We start from the raw sequence: 18,053 nt of genomic DNA, 5'->3' as shown, positions 1-18,053 counted from the left end.
TTTGCCGAGCTTGGGGCAAAGTGAAAGATCAAGAGGCCCTGATCTTCTTTGATGGAGGAGCCAAGGCGAACTTCATTTCACCGGAATTGGCAGCGCGGCTCGAGATCACTACCGATCGGATGGGACCACTTGTGAAGGCTGTTCTAGCGGCACCCGGCAGGGACGTAGCCATTACACCTGTCATTGGCCAACTTCGGTTGCATTGTCAAAGGGTATTTGGGGCATGATGTCACCAGCCAGTGGCAATTCCATTTTTGTTTATTTTCTCTTTCTTTAGGGAATTTCGTTTGTTTTACCTTTTGGGAACACCCCCTGGAAATCTAACTGCCCTGCATTGCATAGCCAGTGTGGAACTGTTCAGAGAGAGTCCAGGTATGAGGGCTAAAGAGCACTAAGGTTGGACAAGGACTATGGTTAGCCAAAGTGGGGTCATTGGCCAGCCAAAGCGGAATCCTTTGCTACATATGCTACATTTCAGTTCTGGGTGTGGCTGCAGTGTACAAAGAGGGTCGGATGACCTAGAAGAATGTAATGGCAGAAACTCCTAAATTTTAGGGACCGCTATTTTTGGACGGCAAAATGTCTTCGCGTCATTACGTGCAGTTTGACATGGGGATCATTTTGTTACTCTATGGCCAAGTCAACAGAGGCTGCAGGTGAGATATTTTTAGACCCGAGGGTCTAAAGCGGGAAAATGTACAAATGAGTGACACTTGGCACTCTGAGGCCACTTAAAGAGAAGGCAAAAACGTGATTTTCAGCTGTGAGCTCGTTTTTGAGTGCTGTCACAGGTGGGAGAGCTTCAATGGCGTGCTGGCTTACTCTCTATGTACAGTGAGGTGCAAGATGTCATGACCTGCACACCTCTCACTGCTCTCTCTCTCTCCCCTATTCTTTATGGTTATGCCCCTCTAGTGGGCTCATCAGATTGACCAATGTACAGTTGTGTGGGTTCATGCGCGATTGCCGAGGCAAGAGCCTCTTGCACAGGTACTGGATTAGCTAGCGGCTAATCCCCCGCAGGTACAGGTGATTCGGAGAGGTTTCACGTGCGAAATCTCGTCCGATTCAAAGGGCAAGTAGCCCTACAGGTGCGGGAGCTCGAGGTCTTGCTACAGATGCGACCGGCACGCGAAACGGAGCCCAAAACAGGGAATTACAGCCTGCTGTGTATTTTTGCAGGTTTAGGGTTTTGGCCCTAAACGGACCCTAATACCCCCAGGAGGTTCGGGGACGCGAGGGGACTGTTGTACAAGTGATCTGGCGCATTTTCGGGGCAGAAAACAGAGAATTCAGCGTGCTGCAGATTCTCGCCAGGTTTTGCAAAGTGTCTGTATGCGTCGGGAAAGTCATCCAATGTGTGGAAATACTGACTGTGAAGGGTCCTAGTACAGTTATGTTGCCGAAATCGGGCCAGAACAGTTGAAATTCAGCCAAGGTTGTGCGGGGCAGCTTGTAGGGAACCACAACGTTTATTCCCTCTTTTAAAGAATAAAGAAATACCGAAAGGGGTGCCTATTTAGGGGCCAATCTGGTGTCTGACTCGCATACAGATGCATTCTAGCATCTGTATCCCATTCCCCTCTCTTGTGTCATTATAGCACAGGTAGAATAGACGACTAATAATGGGTGAAAGCTAAATCAAGGTTTGAAGTAAAGTCTACCGCCCTTTTTGAAGTTAACAGGGCGGTTACACATGAGGACTTTTTCATAATGCCTTTGGAAGGTTGTGATGTTCTCTTAGGGATTCGCTTGTACCACAAGAACAACGCCGTGGTCGATCATCAGGCGAGGAAAGCGACATTGACTACAGAGAAGGGCAGAACCATTGTACTTGATATTAAACTGAAGGGCGAGTCAGTCCCTATTGTATCGGCTTCGGCATTTCTAAATTAATGAAATCGAGTCTGTTTGTTTACTCGATCTTTATGAAAGAATTGAGCGATAAGGATAGGACAAATATGTCTAAACTTGATAAAAAAACGCCAAGATTTTCTCCACTCTCACGTCGTTTGCTTCTCAGAGGGCCTACCAGGCGAGTTACCACCTGCTCGTCCTGAAGATCATACCATTGATCTGATACCTGGAAGCACACCACCGAACCGGCCACCTTACCGTGTGAGCTGAGCACCGAATGAAGAAATTATGAACCAAGTGAAAGACCTCTTGGAAAAGGGTCTTGTCCAGCCTAGTACTTCACCGTATTGCTCTCCAGTGTTGTTGGTTTTGAAGAAAGACGGATCTTGGAGAATGTGCATCGATTATAGAGCTCTCAACAAAATCACCATCAAGAACATATTTCCAATTCCTAGAATCAATGATATACTCAACAGATTACAGGGATCCTCGTGCTTTAGCAAGATTAATTTGAAGAGTGGATATCATCAGATAAGAATCGCGCCGGGAGACGTCTACAAGACAGCTTTTCGGACGACTTTTGGGTTATTTGAGTTTTTGGTGATGCCTTTTGGCTTAACCAATGCTCCTACGACATTTAACTGGATGATCGACAAGATTTTTCGAGAGTACAGACTATTTGTTGGCACTTTTTTTGACGATATCATTGTTTTCTCCAAGAATGAGGCAGAACACAGAGATCATCTGCTTCAGGTCTTTCAAGCATTACGAGATCACAAGTTAGTGATTAATGCAAAGAAAAGTGAATTTTTCCTACTAGAGATACACTTTTTGGGACACATTGTCTCAGCAGCAGGAGTGCAAATGGATCCGGCCAAGATAGAGACTATTCGTGATTGGCCTGATTTGAAGAATGTTCATGAAGTTAGAAACTTCTTGGGACTGTGTTCGTACTACAGGCGGTTCATTCAAAAGTTTGTAGAGGTTGCTTCCCCTTTGCATATCTTGACACAGAAAGGAGTCCCTTTCTCGTGGGGATCCACAAAAGTCGCCTTTCAGACATTGAAAGAGAAATTGACTACGGGACCAGTTTTGACTTTGCCGGACTTGCAGAAGTCGTTTGAAGTATATTGTGATGCTTGTGGTCGTAGTCTGGGTGCGGTCTTAATACAAGAAGGCTATGTCATTGCTTACGAGAGCCGATTGTTCTCAAGGCCGGAGATGACAGGGCAGATTTATGAGAGAGCTTTTGGCGGTTATCCATGCTCTTACTCAGTGGCGGCATTACCTACTCGGAGCGGATTTTACTGTCTTTACAGACCATCAGAGTTTGCGCTACTTCTTGTCACAGAAGCAGCTTTCGGAAAAGCAGATGCGGTGGGCGAACATCTTGTCACAATTTCACTTCCAGATTGTCCATGTGCAGGGACAAAAGAATGTGGTGGCAAATGCTTTGTCTCGGAAGCCGTTGGTTCTGGCTATTTCCGCGATACATCATAGGAGCTTCGAGGATATGGTCGACCAGTATGCCACAGATACAGATTTTGCAGACGTTTTCACACGGATACGGGATGGGGAGACAGTAGCGGGATATTCTATTCGGGATGGCTACTTGATGAGAAAAACCATGTTGTGCGTTACACAACCGTTGAGGGAAAAGGTTATGACTGAATGCCACTGTCCACCTTTTATGGGTCACCGCGGCATTGCTACCACCATGAAAGGGGTAGAGAGATACTTCTCTTGGCCGAGACTCAAAAAGGATGTGGAAGAGTTTGTGCGAAGTTGCTTGGTATGCCAGAAGGTCAAGTTTGACAGGCATAAAGCACAGGGATTGTTACAGCCTTTATCCATACCCACCCGCCCTTGGGAAAGTATTGCAATGGATTTCATTTTTTATCTTCCGAGAACACAGAGTGGTCACGATGGTATTTGGACTGTTATTGACAGATTTAGCAAACAGGCTCATTTCATTCCAATGAAGAAAACAGTCAAGCCGGATCACTTAGCGAGACTGTTTGTGGCCCAGATTTTCAGATTACATGGCATGCCTGAGACGATTGTCTCTGACAAAGACCCCAGATTTACGAGTTTGTTTTGGAAGGCAATTTGAGAGAACATTGGTTCGCGGTTGCAGTTCTCGTCATCGTTCCACCCGCAGACTGACGGGCAATCTGAGATTGCTAATTGAGTGGTTTTAGATTTATTGAAGTCTTATATCTCGAATCAGAAGACTCAATGGGAAAAGTATCTACCTTTGGTGGAATTTGCCTACAATAACACGATACACTCTTCGATGGGGAAGGCGCCATTTGAGATTGTTGAAGGTGCTGCAAAGGTTCCACCCTTCCTAAGCACGAAAGATAAGATTTTTGAAGCGAATGAATATACGCGAGACTTAGATACGGCTTTTGCCGAGGTTCACGAGACTTTGCAGAAATCTCAAGAACGACAGAAAAAGGTAGCGGATCGCCACCGTCGCGACTTGAAATTGAAGGAGGATTATTGGGTGCTCTTACGTTTTGAGAAGGCACGCCTGCGAAAGAAAAAGGGAAAGGAGAGGCTTTTTCCAAAGCTTAGTATGTGATACTACGGACCTTTCCAGGTCTTTGAAAAGATAAATGATGTCTCCTTCCGATTGAAACTGCCTGATACTTGGAGGATTCACAATGCATTTCATGTGAGTCTCTTGAAACCTTTTAAGGGTGATGTGCATGATGATGGGGAGCCTGATGAGCAACCCGAAGTGGAAGAAAACGAGGAGATCCTTGTTGCTGAACAGATTTTGGCACATAAGGATACGAAGAATAAAGGTAAAGTCCTAAGGCGGTTCTTGGTTAAGTTCAAGAACTATCCTGCATTGGATGCGAAGTGGATGGAGGAGGACCTATCAGATACTCCTCAGATTGTGAAACTTTACCTCGAGGCTTTTGGTTTAGCATAGTCTACTCCAAATGGAATCTCAGCTTGGTCGGAGATCTGGTGCAGTAGGATGCACAAAAGGGGAGTTACTCCTCTCCTTTGTCAAAACATGCCTTGATTTTGATACTAGAGTCACTGATGTCTCTTTGAGCTTCAGGGATACTGGAAGCTGACAGTTTTCTGGTGTATGACTTTATGAAATGGAATTCTTGATTATGATACTGATTTGTTCTTGACTTCTTTTAAGTGCAGAAACTGATAGACGAAATGACTGCAACATTTTGGTCTGATTGATCTCGAATAGACATGGTTGCAATAGGGGTTAGTCAATCTGTCATTGATGAGGTCCCGATTGGATCTAGATGCGATTGCTAGCTACATTGCTGATAAATCATGGTCTAAGATCCGAATGAATGTTGAATGTCATGTGATGTCCTGTGATGTCTATTGATGTGACTGTCGATTGGTACATGTGCTAGATGTGTGTTCCTAGTACGTATGTACTAACAGTCAGTGTCTGCTAAGACGGTTTATGGCCTCTATCTATTTTGCAGGCGTAATCGAGGGGGACTACAATGCTTTCTAAGAGGGGGGTATGTCACAAAGTGATGACGTGGCTGCCCGAGAGGAAACCCAGACTGCTGCTGAAAACCCTAAATCTGCAATCCCTAACATTAAAACCTGCAAATCCTAAAACCTGCCAAAAACCCTAACCCTAAATTCTGACCTAACCCTAAAACCTGCCAGAAACCCTAACCCTAAATTCTGACCTAACCCTTACCCTAACCTTTAAAGACAGCAAGGTTGAAAACTCGTGAAATGTGCAACATGCTGACGTGGCACCGTACGGCAGTCCGACAGCTTTCCAGCTTTTACGGCAACTTGCTTTTCTGTACGCAAGTATGAGAAAGAGAGAGAGAAAGAGAAGTCTTTTGCTTTATTTTAAAAACTCAAGAGAGTTTGAGAGAGAAGAGAGCCTTTGCTTTTATTTAGGCTTTTGATTTGAAGCTTTTCGGGGCTCTGCTTTTGGCATCCCTTGTAAATTTTAAATAAGTGGTTTGGGCTCCCACTCTGCAGAGCATCTGGACGCAGAGTCTGAGAGTGAGACCCGAACCACTCTTTTACTTTGAACACTGATTAATACATAAAGAAATACTGAAAGGGGTGCCAGTCTTTGGGGCCAATATCTCTAGGCACGGAACTCCGTCGGGCCAGTGCAAATCTATTGTGAACTGTGAACCGTTTTGAAGTGGTTATTTGGTGCTGTCGTGATTGATTCTTGACTTGGAGTGTCCAAGTTTGTTACACGAAACCTTAAAAAACAGCAAAAAAACAGTTTCGAAACTCTTAAAACAGTAAAAAACAATGAGAAACCCTAAAAACAGCAAAAAAGAGGGGATGAAACCCTAGAAACAGTGAGAGTCCAAACCCATGGGAGAGAGAGAGAGAGAGAGAGAGAGAGAGAGAGAGAGAGAGAGAGAAGAAGAAGAAGAGAATTTTAATGTCGTAGGAAACTATCCGAAGAGACCTTAAAGATCTATCCGATGAGGAGAGTTGAACTCAAGACCTGTTATTCAAGGATAGAGAGAGTTTTGCTTTATTGTAAGGGTTTAGGCCCCTCAGCCGGTTGGTTGGGGGTTAGGGTTTTTAATTCTAACCCATTGGCCACTTGGCGAGAACGTCTAAGTTAGTGAGGATTTCTTCTTGTTCAGCTTTTGCTAGGAGATAGGCCCCTCCGCCTGGATCTGCAGGTTGCCTAGGGTTAGGCTCAAGGAGTCCTATTACTTAACCCTGGCTTGACACGTCAGCAGTTTGTGACACATTCATTAGAGTTATTGCTCTGTCGCCCTCATACCTCGTAATACTGTTACATGGCCCTCCCTCCCCCACCCCCCAACATTTAAGGCTTTTTGTTTTGCAGCAGGTTTAATTTCAACACTTTTATCCTTTTCTGAGGTTACCAAGAGGACACACTCAAGTACACCGGTTTGTCTCATAGGCTGAATTCGGCCTCTAGAAGACATTAATAAAGCATGCCCCCCCCTGCCTGCCTGCCCCTTCTTTCTCTTTCCCTTCTTCCCAGCTCACGGCCCCTTCAGTTAAACCACCCAGTTAAAGCTCATTTCCCTTTTGCCATGCTCGTTCTTGTAAATCTCCAGCCTCATCCAGTTTGTGCCTGTTTACTAGGCTATCCTCAGTTTTTATTATGATGGTTGTATTGTTCGGTCTTTGTCGATCATTGCGGCCTTTCCAAGATGTTAATACTACATTTCATTTCGTTTCTCTTTCTTCTTTCTTTCTTCTTTGCAACATAGGCTATGCATCTTAGATGAGCAAATAGCCAAAGAGAATGAACTTCACTTTCATTACTTTTTGCAGGTTTCAAAAGCAGAGGAGTATCTTAATTGCATCAAAGAAGCTGGCATAACAATCTGCATGAAGGTACAATTAAGCAGTGGTTGATGTAGTTTTGAGTAGTCACTGGTGTTTTTTGTTTGGCGACCTGTGGTAGTGTGGCCAAAAGGAAGCTTTCCTGATAAGGCACCTTTCTCTGCAGGAGAGAAAAGAAAATATCTGGACAAGAAGTGCTGCCTTGGCGAAGACTTTAGGAGGAAGACTTCCAGATGCGGCAATGACTGGACTGTTGGATGAGGTAAACACATACTTCTTTACTTGCAATATGCATGAATAGAAGAAGTTTGGTTATTGACATCTGGAATCTAAATCATTAGGTTGCCAATCTGGTAGAGGCACCTTGTCCTTTACTGGGGTCCTTTGATGCCTCTTTCTTAGCTCTTCCGGCTGAGGTTCTGACAACGGTGAGATTTTTTTATAGTTTCTCTAGTTTTTATGTGGCTTTCTTATTTTTTAAATTCTCATTGATCTTGTATTTAGGTAATGCGCAAACATCAAAGATATTTTCCTGTAGAAGATCCTGAGAAAGGGTTGCTTCTTCCTGCATTTGTCATGGTAATTATATCTTTATTTCTGGAAGGCAAATGCAATTTTAAGTTATTGCAAGTTTTTGGCATACATCTTAGCTGGTATTTTCAGGTTGCTAATGGAAATATTGACCCCATTGTGGTGAGGAAGGGAAATGAAGCAGTGCTAAGGTCTGCATCTCAATATTTTATGAAGCTTAACAGTTGTGTCTGCAAAATCCTTAGTATGAATGCTGCAAAGTCGCAAAAAATTTGATTACAGGAAAGCAAGACCTTGAAATAGTGCTAAGAGATTGGCCCATGTCAACATAAATTGTGTCTGTCTGCCCTGCCCATGTTTATATGAGCCCAATCTAACAAGAGTCTTGTGAGTGGTGGACAGTAGAGTGATTGGCCACCTCTGATGATGGATGGCAAATTCCCATTTTCCGAGAATAAAAGAAATGAGAGTAGAAGCATGGACTATTGGATTGTCTTGTAGGCCAGTTTGGCCTTTCTGATGACATGAATATGATCTTTCTCTTGAGAATAGTAATGAAAATATGTAGTCACTTCAGGAAACTGAGGTTGGATGATAGATGAGCACACACCCGCAGCATGAAGCAAGACAAACGTGCTCTCAAACTCAAAGGTCTCTAGAGCCAACATTAATATGTCTGGACATGGAGCATTTTTTAGGGAAGAGCGTCTGGTTACAAACGGAAGGAAGAGCAAACTCTTTATGGAGGAGATTCACTTCGTTTGTCATGGTCTCAAAAGGCAGAGTTCATCTGGTTAAATATAAGGTAAAGTGAACATATAATTTGCTCGAGCCCCATAATCTTCATGAAGCTCGTTGGGGGGACGGGGTGGGATAAAGCAAGAGTGAGCATGTGGGATGCAGCAGCAATACATGCCAAGGTTCTAGGACTTTCGTAGTCTTTTACCAATTGGATTGCTGTGTGGCTCTATACTGTCTTATGATCACTTTAGTTTCAGTTCTCTTTCCATATCCCAGTCTTATGTCAAAGGAGCGGTTCAAAGAGAGATGGAGTGCTTGGTGGATCTCAGGTTAGACATACTGCATAGCGGAAACCATGATTTGAAAGGGTAAACTGCTATGCCAGCTCTATCGAGATCCAGGTACATGTTTTCCACCTTTTGGAGTTTAGGGTACCCGAAAAGTATTCAGTTTGAATTGGCAGACATATCTTTTTCCACTAGCAAGTCACCCAGTCTGCACGATAGTGGCAATGAGATGACTGGTCCCATTGCGTTTATGTCATTAATTCCAATGGTTCCATTTTCCTTCATTTCGCAATCCCCATTTCAAGTGCAATTTAGCTTCACATTACAGAGATCGTAGTTGCTCTTTTATTCTAATGCAGATTTGCTATTGCAGGGCTAGGTATGAAGATGCCAAGTTTTTCTATCAGTCGGATGTTTCAAAGGCTTTAGTGGATTTTCGCCCACAACTGAAGGGAATTCTTTTTCAAGTATGGTGGTTTGACTGGAAGATTTCAAATGTGTTATCACTTAGTGCACTCGGAACATCAAGTTTACAGTCATTTATCTCTTGCATACAGGAGAAGCTAGGTACAATGCTAGATAAGAGCATCCGAGTGGAGAGGATGATTACAGAGCTTGGAGAGTTACTTGGGTTGGACAGTGAAAGCATGGAGGTAGCTCGTTGTGCAGCTCCTCTAGCCTATGCAGATTTGGTTACCACAGTAGTAATGGAGTTCACATCCTTAGCTGGGATTATGGGTAAACACTATGCTTTGAGGGAAGGCCAGCCTACAGCGGTGAGGAATCGATCTAAGCAGTGTTGTTGCTGCAAGAATTGGGTTTTGGCTAATACCTATTTGTAGCCGATATAAATTGTTTTTGTAGGTTGCTAATGCAATTTTTGAAAGCGTGCTTCCACGAAATGCTGGTGATATTCTTCCAACCTCAGATCCTGGAATACTGCTGGCAGTAGCTGACAGGTGCATTTCTATGGTTAGGATGAGAATACGTACAATGGATTGCTATTTTGTTTTGTAAATACTTCAGACTTCAGCTGGATCTATAAACTCTTTGGGGGGTTCTAAGTCAATTAGCATGAGTCTTAAACATATATATATATTGCATCTACCATGACTTACGAACCTTTAAATTGCACTTTGTTTGAAAGTGAATTTGGCCTAGTTCCATACTTACACCTAGTTTGACAGCCACTATTGGGCACTGAAATGTTAATGGAATTAGTATACCATCAATGATGGAGTAGATGGGTTTTTTTTCTTGTCGATGGCTTCATGGAGTATATAACAAGCAGTTTAAAGGTGAGTTTGGGTTTCTGCTGAATTCGTGCAAGTATTATGTTTCCCATTTATTGTGGTAAAGTTGCTAGAATGGATAAGATTAGAAAAAATTTGGCTCCCATTCTACCCATCAGCACATTATGAGAATTTTCTATTAAGTACTAGTGGGAAGAGTTTGAGATTAGGCTGCCAAAAAGTGACACAGCGACTTAGATGGTAAGATGCTGTAATAGCACTAAGTTGATGCTGTTAAGCATTTGTTCTGGGTGCTACCTCTCCAAAAGATTGGATGCTGTGTCAGTGAAAAATGCAAGTTCACTGGGTTTCATTGAAGATCATGCAAGTGAGGGTTTCCTAGTTGATGCACATTCTGTTTAAGGAATACGTTAGAACATTTCTTTCAAGCTGCACTTACTAATACATGACTTGTGGTATTATGTGCAGGCTTGATAGCTTAGTTGGTCTTTTCAAAGTCGGGTGTCAGCCTTCTGCATCTGCTGACCCATTTGGTCTTCGAAGGAGTGCATATGGACTGGTGAAGTGCTGCTTGTGCTTATCATGCTTATTTTGTGATCCTTAACTTGTATCGAATAACATCTTTTAAATTCCTCAGCGTGGTCAGCATATTTTTTTGTGTGTCTTGATATGTTTTGCATTGCAGGTCCAAGCACTGGTTGAAAACAAAAAGAGTCTAAATCTACAAAAAGCCATGGAGGTTGCAGCATCTGTCCAACCACCATCTCTTACAGTATCAGACAATGATGAGGTAGTTTATATTGCGATCTTTTGCTAGATACGAAATGAGTCGCTGCAATCATTATCTTTTATCTTGTGCTGTAGGTTCTCACCTTTGTTACAAGGAGACTGGAGCAACTTCTGGTGAGGATTACCATTTTTACTGGAAGATACTTGACTTATTTAGCGTTGAGAGTAATTTGTGAATTTGTTGCAGATAGATGAAGGTGCAAATGTTGAAATTGTGCGATCCATCATTTCTGAGCGTGGCAACGATCCATGGCTAGCCTCAGTTTCTGTAAAACAGGTTGGGTACTCTAAAAGAATTACAAGGTGAAGCGGAAAGGATATATTTGGTGTGTATTGAATGACCAATTGTGTTCATGGAAGTTGGAGGAGCTATCAAAAGCGGATCTATTAAAGAAAGTGGTGATAGCCTATTCTCGACCCACGCGAATTGCTCGTCCCGACGTTGTTGATTTATCGTGGAAGGTAGGCTAACTATCTGCTGGACATAAGTGTAACATATAGGGATAGAGGTTTGGGTACGTATAAGATTGTCTCTAATGTGGAGCTACCTCTGCTAGGAAATCACGTAAGGGTAAATTTTTTTGGCTGGGATAAATTTGAATTAATGCTGGATATTGCACCCAGGTTTTCACTTACCGGGACATATACTACCCTGATGGCAAAGGGCGACTTAACGGTTGGGTTGTCTGTTACAGGTTGATACTCAACTTTTCCAGGAAGCAGAAGAGCATGCTTTATGGATAGCCTATAACAAGGCAGCATTGCAAGTTAATCCAGGTGATGTTTGATGACCACTTAAAGCTTGTAAGGAAGCCTTTAAGCAAAGAAATGGGTTCATGAAATTGTAGTCTCTCAGTTGGATTTATTTCACTGTCCTGGCAGTTTGACTGCATTTTCACAAATTTTAATGTATGACTTAATGGGCAGGTGTTGGAGTGGATTTGTTTATTGAGGCTTCAGCAGAATTGGTAGAGCCTCTGGATAATTACTTCAACAAGGTGTTTGTCCTTGCGGTAAGTTCATAAAAACAGGATTGTTGTGAGAGTGCCTGATTGCATTAGGTTCCTCTTTTTTCAAAGCGTCTTCTGCTTTGCAGGAGGATAAAACTCTTCAAAAAAACAGATTGGCTTTATTGCAGAAAGTTGCAGAATTACCCAGGGGAATTGTCAACTTCTCTTTCTTGCCTGGTTTTTGAAGTGCAGGTTGGCAAGTATATGTAGAGCTCAGTTTCTCTGTGCATCAAATGCACATAAGCCTTGAGTATGTCTAAGGCATCCGCAGCTACACATTGATCTTTTATCCGTTGTTGGCCAAAAGTAGCTCTGCTTGATCTGCTTGTAATGAAGCCCATTGATTCCCTCCTTGAACAAGATTCCTGGGACATGGAAATCTCAAAAGAAGGTGCTTCGCTTAAAAATTGTCCTTGCACCTGAGAATCCAGAATGTTTTGACATGGAAAAACATAACAAGTGTGAGGCATATATGGTGTAAGGAATAAAGCTTTTGAGGAAGGAAAGACAGCAGCTCTCATTGCTTTTTGGCAGCATCCATCATGGAGCAGAAGAGTATAAGGGTCGCACGAGGAGTAGATTCTCTCTACAAGGACAGGTGGTTTACTAGCAGCATGCAAGATGGTATCAGAATATTAGGGATGGCACAGAAGATCACTCAAAGGCTCCCTTCATTTGTCTGCCATAGCTATCAGAAATTGTCCAACAAGCCATTCTAGTGTTGAAGAGCTATCGTGTCCCATTCACATATCCAATGGGGCAGTCTATGCCACCATTTGTTGTAGTGAGCTCTAATTCATGATGGTTAAACATTGGTGTTAATCCAATTTCTGTAAGTGTAAAATCAAAGCCTTGCATTCTTTTCTGGCTTGAAAGAAAGGTCATACCTTTACTAGTCTCCTTGTAAATTTGTCAGCATTTTGAAGTGACTAGAGTTTCTCAATTGAGTGCAATTCTTGGACGTGGAAAAGGAAGTGATTGCATCATCCAAAAAACAAGGACGGTGAGTTGGTTATTGTAGTGAGTGAAAGAAGCTCAATCAAAAGAGAGTCTGCCTTTGCTCTACAAATATAGGATGATGTGAGGCTTGGACAAGACAAAGGAGAAATGGAAGGTTGTGAGAGGGTATGCGCCCAAATCGAGGCTTAGCTTAAGAGTGAACAAAGGGGGGTGGACTCTTGTATAGCGAGGGAGCCACTGCAAGAGAAGGGGGAGAGTGGTGGGAGAAGTGTTTTGGAGGAGGAATCAGAGTGGTTTGTTAGAATGTGTATCATAGTACGCAATTTTCAATTAAAGCTTAGGCACAAATGTCTTTATTTGGTTATGTCCTTATGCTAGAAGGCTAGTCCGGAAGCATCATTCTTTCTTTTTATGCCAAAATCAAAGAACTAAGTTCGTAGTAGAGATGTTAGACCAAAGAGATAGAGTGTCACAAGGACGTGCCAACTGCTAACCTTATTGATTTCTTTTCGATGATTTTTATTTAATGTTTGGACCCTCTTTTTGAAGTCACAAATGGTTGGACATTGCATGGCCACTGTGAAATGGCTGACGGCCAAGAGTTTCATCCGCAGTTGGGAAAAGCAGGTTGCCACAAGATGGTCGGGCCAGTTGGCACTGGAATTCGAGCAGTAATAGGGTATCTAGGCTCAATTCAAAGTCTTTTAGGCCCCCCTCGCTACACTTATAAGTCTGTGGGTACTAGGAATTAACTCCAAAGAGGCAAACTGGACACTTTGCCTCTCCAGATGCATTTGCCAGAAGCATCAACAAGAGGGGATGCCCAAATTGAGAGGGGACTGATTTGTAGCATAAGTTCTTTACAGTGTGTGTGTGAGTAGTGGGTGCAGGTGATCACAGCTTTAATGGAAAGCTTGTCTTCTCCCTTGCTCTATGTAGTGCGACGATTTGCTCTCGCGCATCTCTCTCTCTCCTTTGGCACATATGGTAATGCCCCACTAGATGGGCTACTCAGTTGACCATGTACAGTTCTCAGAGTTTATTCGTGTTTGCTAAGGCAAGAGTCTTCTAGAACAAGAACTGGATTAGCTAATTGCTAATTTTTCAGAGGTACGCACAGCTCCATTGCGAAGGATGAAAGTGAAAACTTGTCTGTTTCAAAGGGGAACTGTTCCATTACGTGCGGGAGCACCTGAGACACGCATAGGCATGTTCACTCCGCCAAAAACAATTCAAAACAGAGAATCACAGCTTGCTGTGTTTTTCTACAGGTTTAGGGTTTCGCACCTAAACTGCAGGGATTCGCTAGGGGAGCCTCGAAAAGGCCTTGGGATGTGTGTACCCCCCTATAGCAGCAAAATAGAAAATCACAGCACGTTGAAATTGACTTGTAGCTCAACGTAAAGCTTCTAGAGTGCAGGGAAAAGCGTCATAGATGTATACTTTTGACCTATTGGGATATTGCGTCGTTATGATGGGGAAATTGGGTCAAAAACTTGTGAATACATTCATGGACAAGTCTAGACAGCTTGGTGGGAGTTAGGTGAAAGTGATTGGATCGTTTCTTTGCATTAAGAATAAAGAAATATTGAGAGAAGTGCCAGTCTTTGGGGCCAACATGTGTCGGTGTCTGCTTGGTAGCACTCTAGCTTCCAAGCCGTGTGTGTTTGAAGTATCAATTCTCGTTACAGGTTTTTATTTGCAGAGTTTCTTTGTGTCCTAAAGTCTAAAGCAAGCTTTTGGGTGAAAGCCAAAGTCTTATCGTCCTACGGTTCGGTTTCATGGTTCCGTCGTTGGGATAGAATCACTTTCTCAAGAAGTGACTCTCAGCTGGTTTGCGGCGAAGACAGAGTACAAGAACGTGGGATTACACTATGGCCGACATCGGGAAAGGCATCATGAAAGACGGTTCCACTTAGCAGGGCAAGTAGGCAATTCTTATAGTGTTTGAGGTTGGCAAGAGTTCACGGCGACGTCTGTCTGTACCTCTTGTTGATGTGAATGCTCCACTAGTGCAAGGCTTTATGACTGGGCAACTTGAAGATGATGCGTTCAAGACTCAGTTGCTTGCTGCTGTGAATATGTTTTCTCGACTAATGTAGAACCCAAGGTTTATGGAGTTTTTGCAAGCGCCATGAGTGCCATAGCAGACAAGGCAACTCACACAGCTAGTAGACACCGATGAGGCTCAAGCCAGGTACTTTATGCGTCCCAATAGGATAGGGAGCACACGCACGTTGCAGAGTCGGGGGCTTGACGACAGGTTCCTTTCGTCCATGGACAGGTGGTTAGGACGCCAATTCCATAGGTTTTTCCACATGTATTAAATGGACAGGAAACCAGTTTCCAGGCAATGCATCAGGTTTTTCCACCACCCACGATATATGTTGGGTATTTCGGGGGTGGATATGTGTTTCAAAGTATGGTTGGTTATGCGCCTGGAAACCAGCAATATATATCAGGAACACTGTTTGGGGGTATGCAAGGCATGATGCCAAACCCCATGTATGGTAATATCGACATGCAACAAGGCTTTCAAAGCAATCAGGGCCAGTGTGGGGTGCCACAAGGCAATTTTGGCATGGCTGGTTTTTCTAGACAGCAGCCAGAGAATGCCAATGACCCCTACTACAGTGCCCATGTTGTAGACAATTCCCTATGACAACTTGGGGGCATTGGAAAAGCCAAAAGCTTAGAAATAAGGTGGTGCAGCTGTAAAGTTTAGCACTTTCAGTGGCTTTGAGGATAAGGCAAAGGCTCTTACTTTCCTCCAACAGTTTGATACAGCTTATGCAGGAGGGAATTTTACAGCGGCCTCTAAGGTCAGGAAAGCTGTCACTTTCTTGGAAGACAGTGCGCTTACATGGTGGACGATATTGCTGATGCAAGGACAGGCACGCGCCACATGGGTATACTTCAAGAAAATGTTTGCATCTTCGTGACTGTGAAATGAATTTGAAGCTGATGTCATGATAGATTGGCACCAACTCATTGCGGCTACTTGCAAGAGCCTACAGGAGTACAATCGGAGGTTTTGTAAAGCGTTGCTCTCAGTAACCTCCTACAGATTTGTGCCATCGACAAAGCAAATTGAGAAGTTTTGTTGTGGGCTGTCTAAAGGGCTTCATATTACTGTACAAAGAACAGAGTGGCTACCCTCACTCAGCTTATGGAAGTTGCCAAAAATGGTCTTGCCTTGTTGAAGAGAGAGGACAGTGGGTTTCCAAGCAACGTGAAAGGGGGGTAGTAAAAGAAAAATTCAGCAAAGAAACCCTTTGTGAAAACGGATCCTGAAGCGTCAAAGGGGTCTGAAAAGGTCAACAAGGATAAGGAGTCAGCCGGGACTTCTGGAGCATAGGCAAAGAAACAGAAAACGAAGCCTTCTGTGTGTAAGTCGCTTGAGGAAAAGGCGGTCTTGATGGTTGAGAATAAATGTTTTATATGCGAGCAACCTGGTCACTTTGCTACAGATTGTCCACAAAGGAAAAGACCAGCTAACTTAGATGATAAAGAGGACAAGAAGGAAAAGAAGCCCAAGCCCACGAAAGGTTTAGTGCCAGACATGGTGGGTGACATGCCAAGCACAGATGCCAACGAGTTATGCAGAGCATGGGGTAAAGTCAGAGACCTGGCGACACTTATTTTCTTTGATCGAGGTGTCAAAGGGAACTTTATCTCACCAGAGTTAGCTATGAAGCTGGGCATCAAAGTTGAAGAGATGGAGTAACGACAGAGGCAAGGTTGGCATGTCCTTGCCACTCAGAGTGTTACTCCCATCATTGGAAAGTTGCATCTTCATATTCAATCGTATGTGGACACAGAAGAGTTCTATATCATGCCATTGTTGGAAGGGTGCAATGCGCTGTTGGGAATTTCGTGGATATTCTGAACACATGGCGTGTTGGATGTCTTCGACAAAAAGATCACCCTTCAGCATAGGGACAAAACTCATGTTTTGGATGTAAAGCTCAAAGGGGAGTCTGTCCCTATTGTATCTGCTTCGGCTATCACTTCTATAATTAAGAATCATCTTTCTATGTGCTTGATTTTTATACGTGATGTTTCAGATAATTGTCAGTCAAATTTATCTGTGTTAATTAAAGAAAGGTCATCATTTTTGTGAGAGTTTAATGGTTGTTTTCTTGATTCATTATAGTCACAATTGTCGTCGAAGAGGCCTGAGGACCATAAGATAAATTTAGTGCCCCCTACAGGGTTAGTGCGGCTCAACAAAAAGAGATTATGGACCAGGTTGAGTAGCTTTTAGAGAAGGGATTGATTCAGCCTAGTTCTTCACCTTTTTGCTCCCCAGTTCTCCTAGTGCAGAAGAAGGATGGTCCTTGGCGCATGTGTATTGACTACCATGCGTTGAATAAGAATACCATCAAGAACAGGTTTCCTATCCCAAGGATTGATGATATTCTTGATCGTTTAGAGGGTGCTGCAATTTTCAACATGATAGACCTTAAGAGTGGGTACCATCAATAGATTAGTATAAGGCCAAAGGATATGCACAAGACTGCGTTTAGGACGACACTTGGTCTCTATGAGTTTTTAGTGATGCGATTTGGTCTTACAAATGCTCTTGGTATGTTCAATAGGATGATGGACCGGATTTTTCGCTTGCATCAAAAGTTTGTTGGCACATTCTTTGATAACATGATAGTCTATTCGAAGAATGAAGAGGAGCATAAGAAAAGCTAATTCTTCTTGGAAGAGATCCACTTTCTTGGCTACATAGTGTGAATGGATGGTGTCCGAATGGATCCCGCAAAGGTTGAAGCTATTAAGACATGGCCAGACTTGAAGACTCTGCACGATGTCCGAAGGATTGTGGTCATTCTGTAGAAGGTTTATCAAGAATTTTGCAAAGATAGCTTCACCTCTTCAGGCTCTGCAAAAGAAAGAGGTCACTTTTAGATGGACCCAAAAAGAGATTTGAGCTTTCAGTATCTTAAAGAAAAAGTTGACTTCAGATCTTGTGATTGTTTTATTAAATCTTAGGAAGCCATTTGTGGCCCAATGTGATGCGTGTGGCAATAGCATTGGAGTACTGCTAATGCAAGATGGTCGGGTAGTAGCTTACGAGAGCAGAATCTTGCACGTTGAAAGCACTACCTCTTAGGTGCTGATTTTGTTGTCCAGACAGATCATCCGACCTTGCGATACTTCTTGACACGGTCAAAGTTATCCGAAAAGCATATGTGATGAGCAAACATTCTTTCTATGTTCCACTTCTAGATTATGCATGTGGAAGGCAAGAAGAATTTGTGGCTGATGCGTCATCAAGGAAGCCATAAATTTCAGCTGTG

At 43.1% G+C, this 18,053-nt stretch overlaps 1 protein-coding gene across 4 annotated transcripts in view; it reads left to right on the top strand.

Moving 5' to 3' along the window:
- Window positions 1-12,676, top strand: part of EDD1 (glycine-tRNA ligase) — a 56,181-nt gene extending 43,505 nt beyond the window's left edge. For all 4 annotated transcript variants that reach the window (XM_086489758.1, XM_086489762.1, XM_086489767.1 and 1 more), the window contains 16 exons: window positions 7,159-7,221; window positions 7,337-7,432; window positions 7,512-7,598; window positions 7,675-7,749; window positions 7,834-7,892; window positions 9,103-9,196; window positions 9,287-9,505; window positions 9,594-9,688; window positions 10,451-10,541; window positions 10,668-10,772; window positions 10,847-10,885; window positions 10,959-11,048; window positions 11,132-11,233; window positions 11,467-11,548; window positions 11,699-11,784; window positions 11,868-12,676. In XM_086489758.1, coding sequence (XP_086345884.1) covers window positions 7,159-7,221; window positions 7,337-7,432; window positions 7,512-7,598; window positions 7,675-7,749; window positions 7,834-7,892; window positions 9,103-9,196; window positions 9,287-9,505; window positions 9,594-9,688; window positions 10,451-10,541; window positions 10,668-10,772; window positions 10,847-10,885; window positions 10,959-11,048; window positions 11,132-11,233; window positions 11,467-11,548; window positions 11,699-11,784; window positions 11,868-11,966 — 1,482 coding nt within the window. In that variant the 3' untranslated portion in view covers window positions 11,967-12,676. The remainder of the gene's footprint in view (window positions 1-7,158; window positions 7,222-7,336; window positions 7,433-7,511; window positions 7,599-7,674; window positions 7,750-7,833; window positions 7,893-9,102; window positions 9,197-9,286; window positions 9,506-9,593; window positions 9,689-10,450; window positions 10,542-10,667; window positions 10,773-10,846; window positions 10,886-10,958; window positions 11,049-11,131; window positions 11,234-11,466; window positions 11,549-11,698; window positions 11,785-11,867) is intronic.
- Window positions 12,677-18,053: the final 5,377 nt, after the last annotated feature.

This window comes from Adiantum capillus-veneris, chromosome 2 (genome assembly GCF_014529385.1).
Source record: "Adiantum capillus-veneris isolate H3 chromosome 2, ASM1452938v2, whole genome shotgun sequence".
In the NCBI taxonomy this organism is placed as follows: Eukaryota; Viridiplantae; Streptophyta; class Polypodiopsida; order Polypodiales; family Pteridaceae; genus Adiantum; species Adiantum capillus-veneris.
This window is presented reverse-complemented; position numbering and strand designations above follow the sequence as displayed.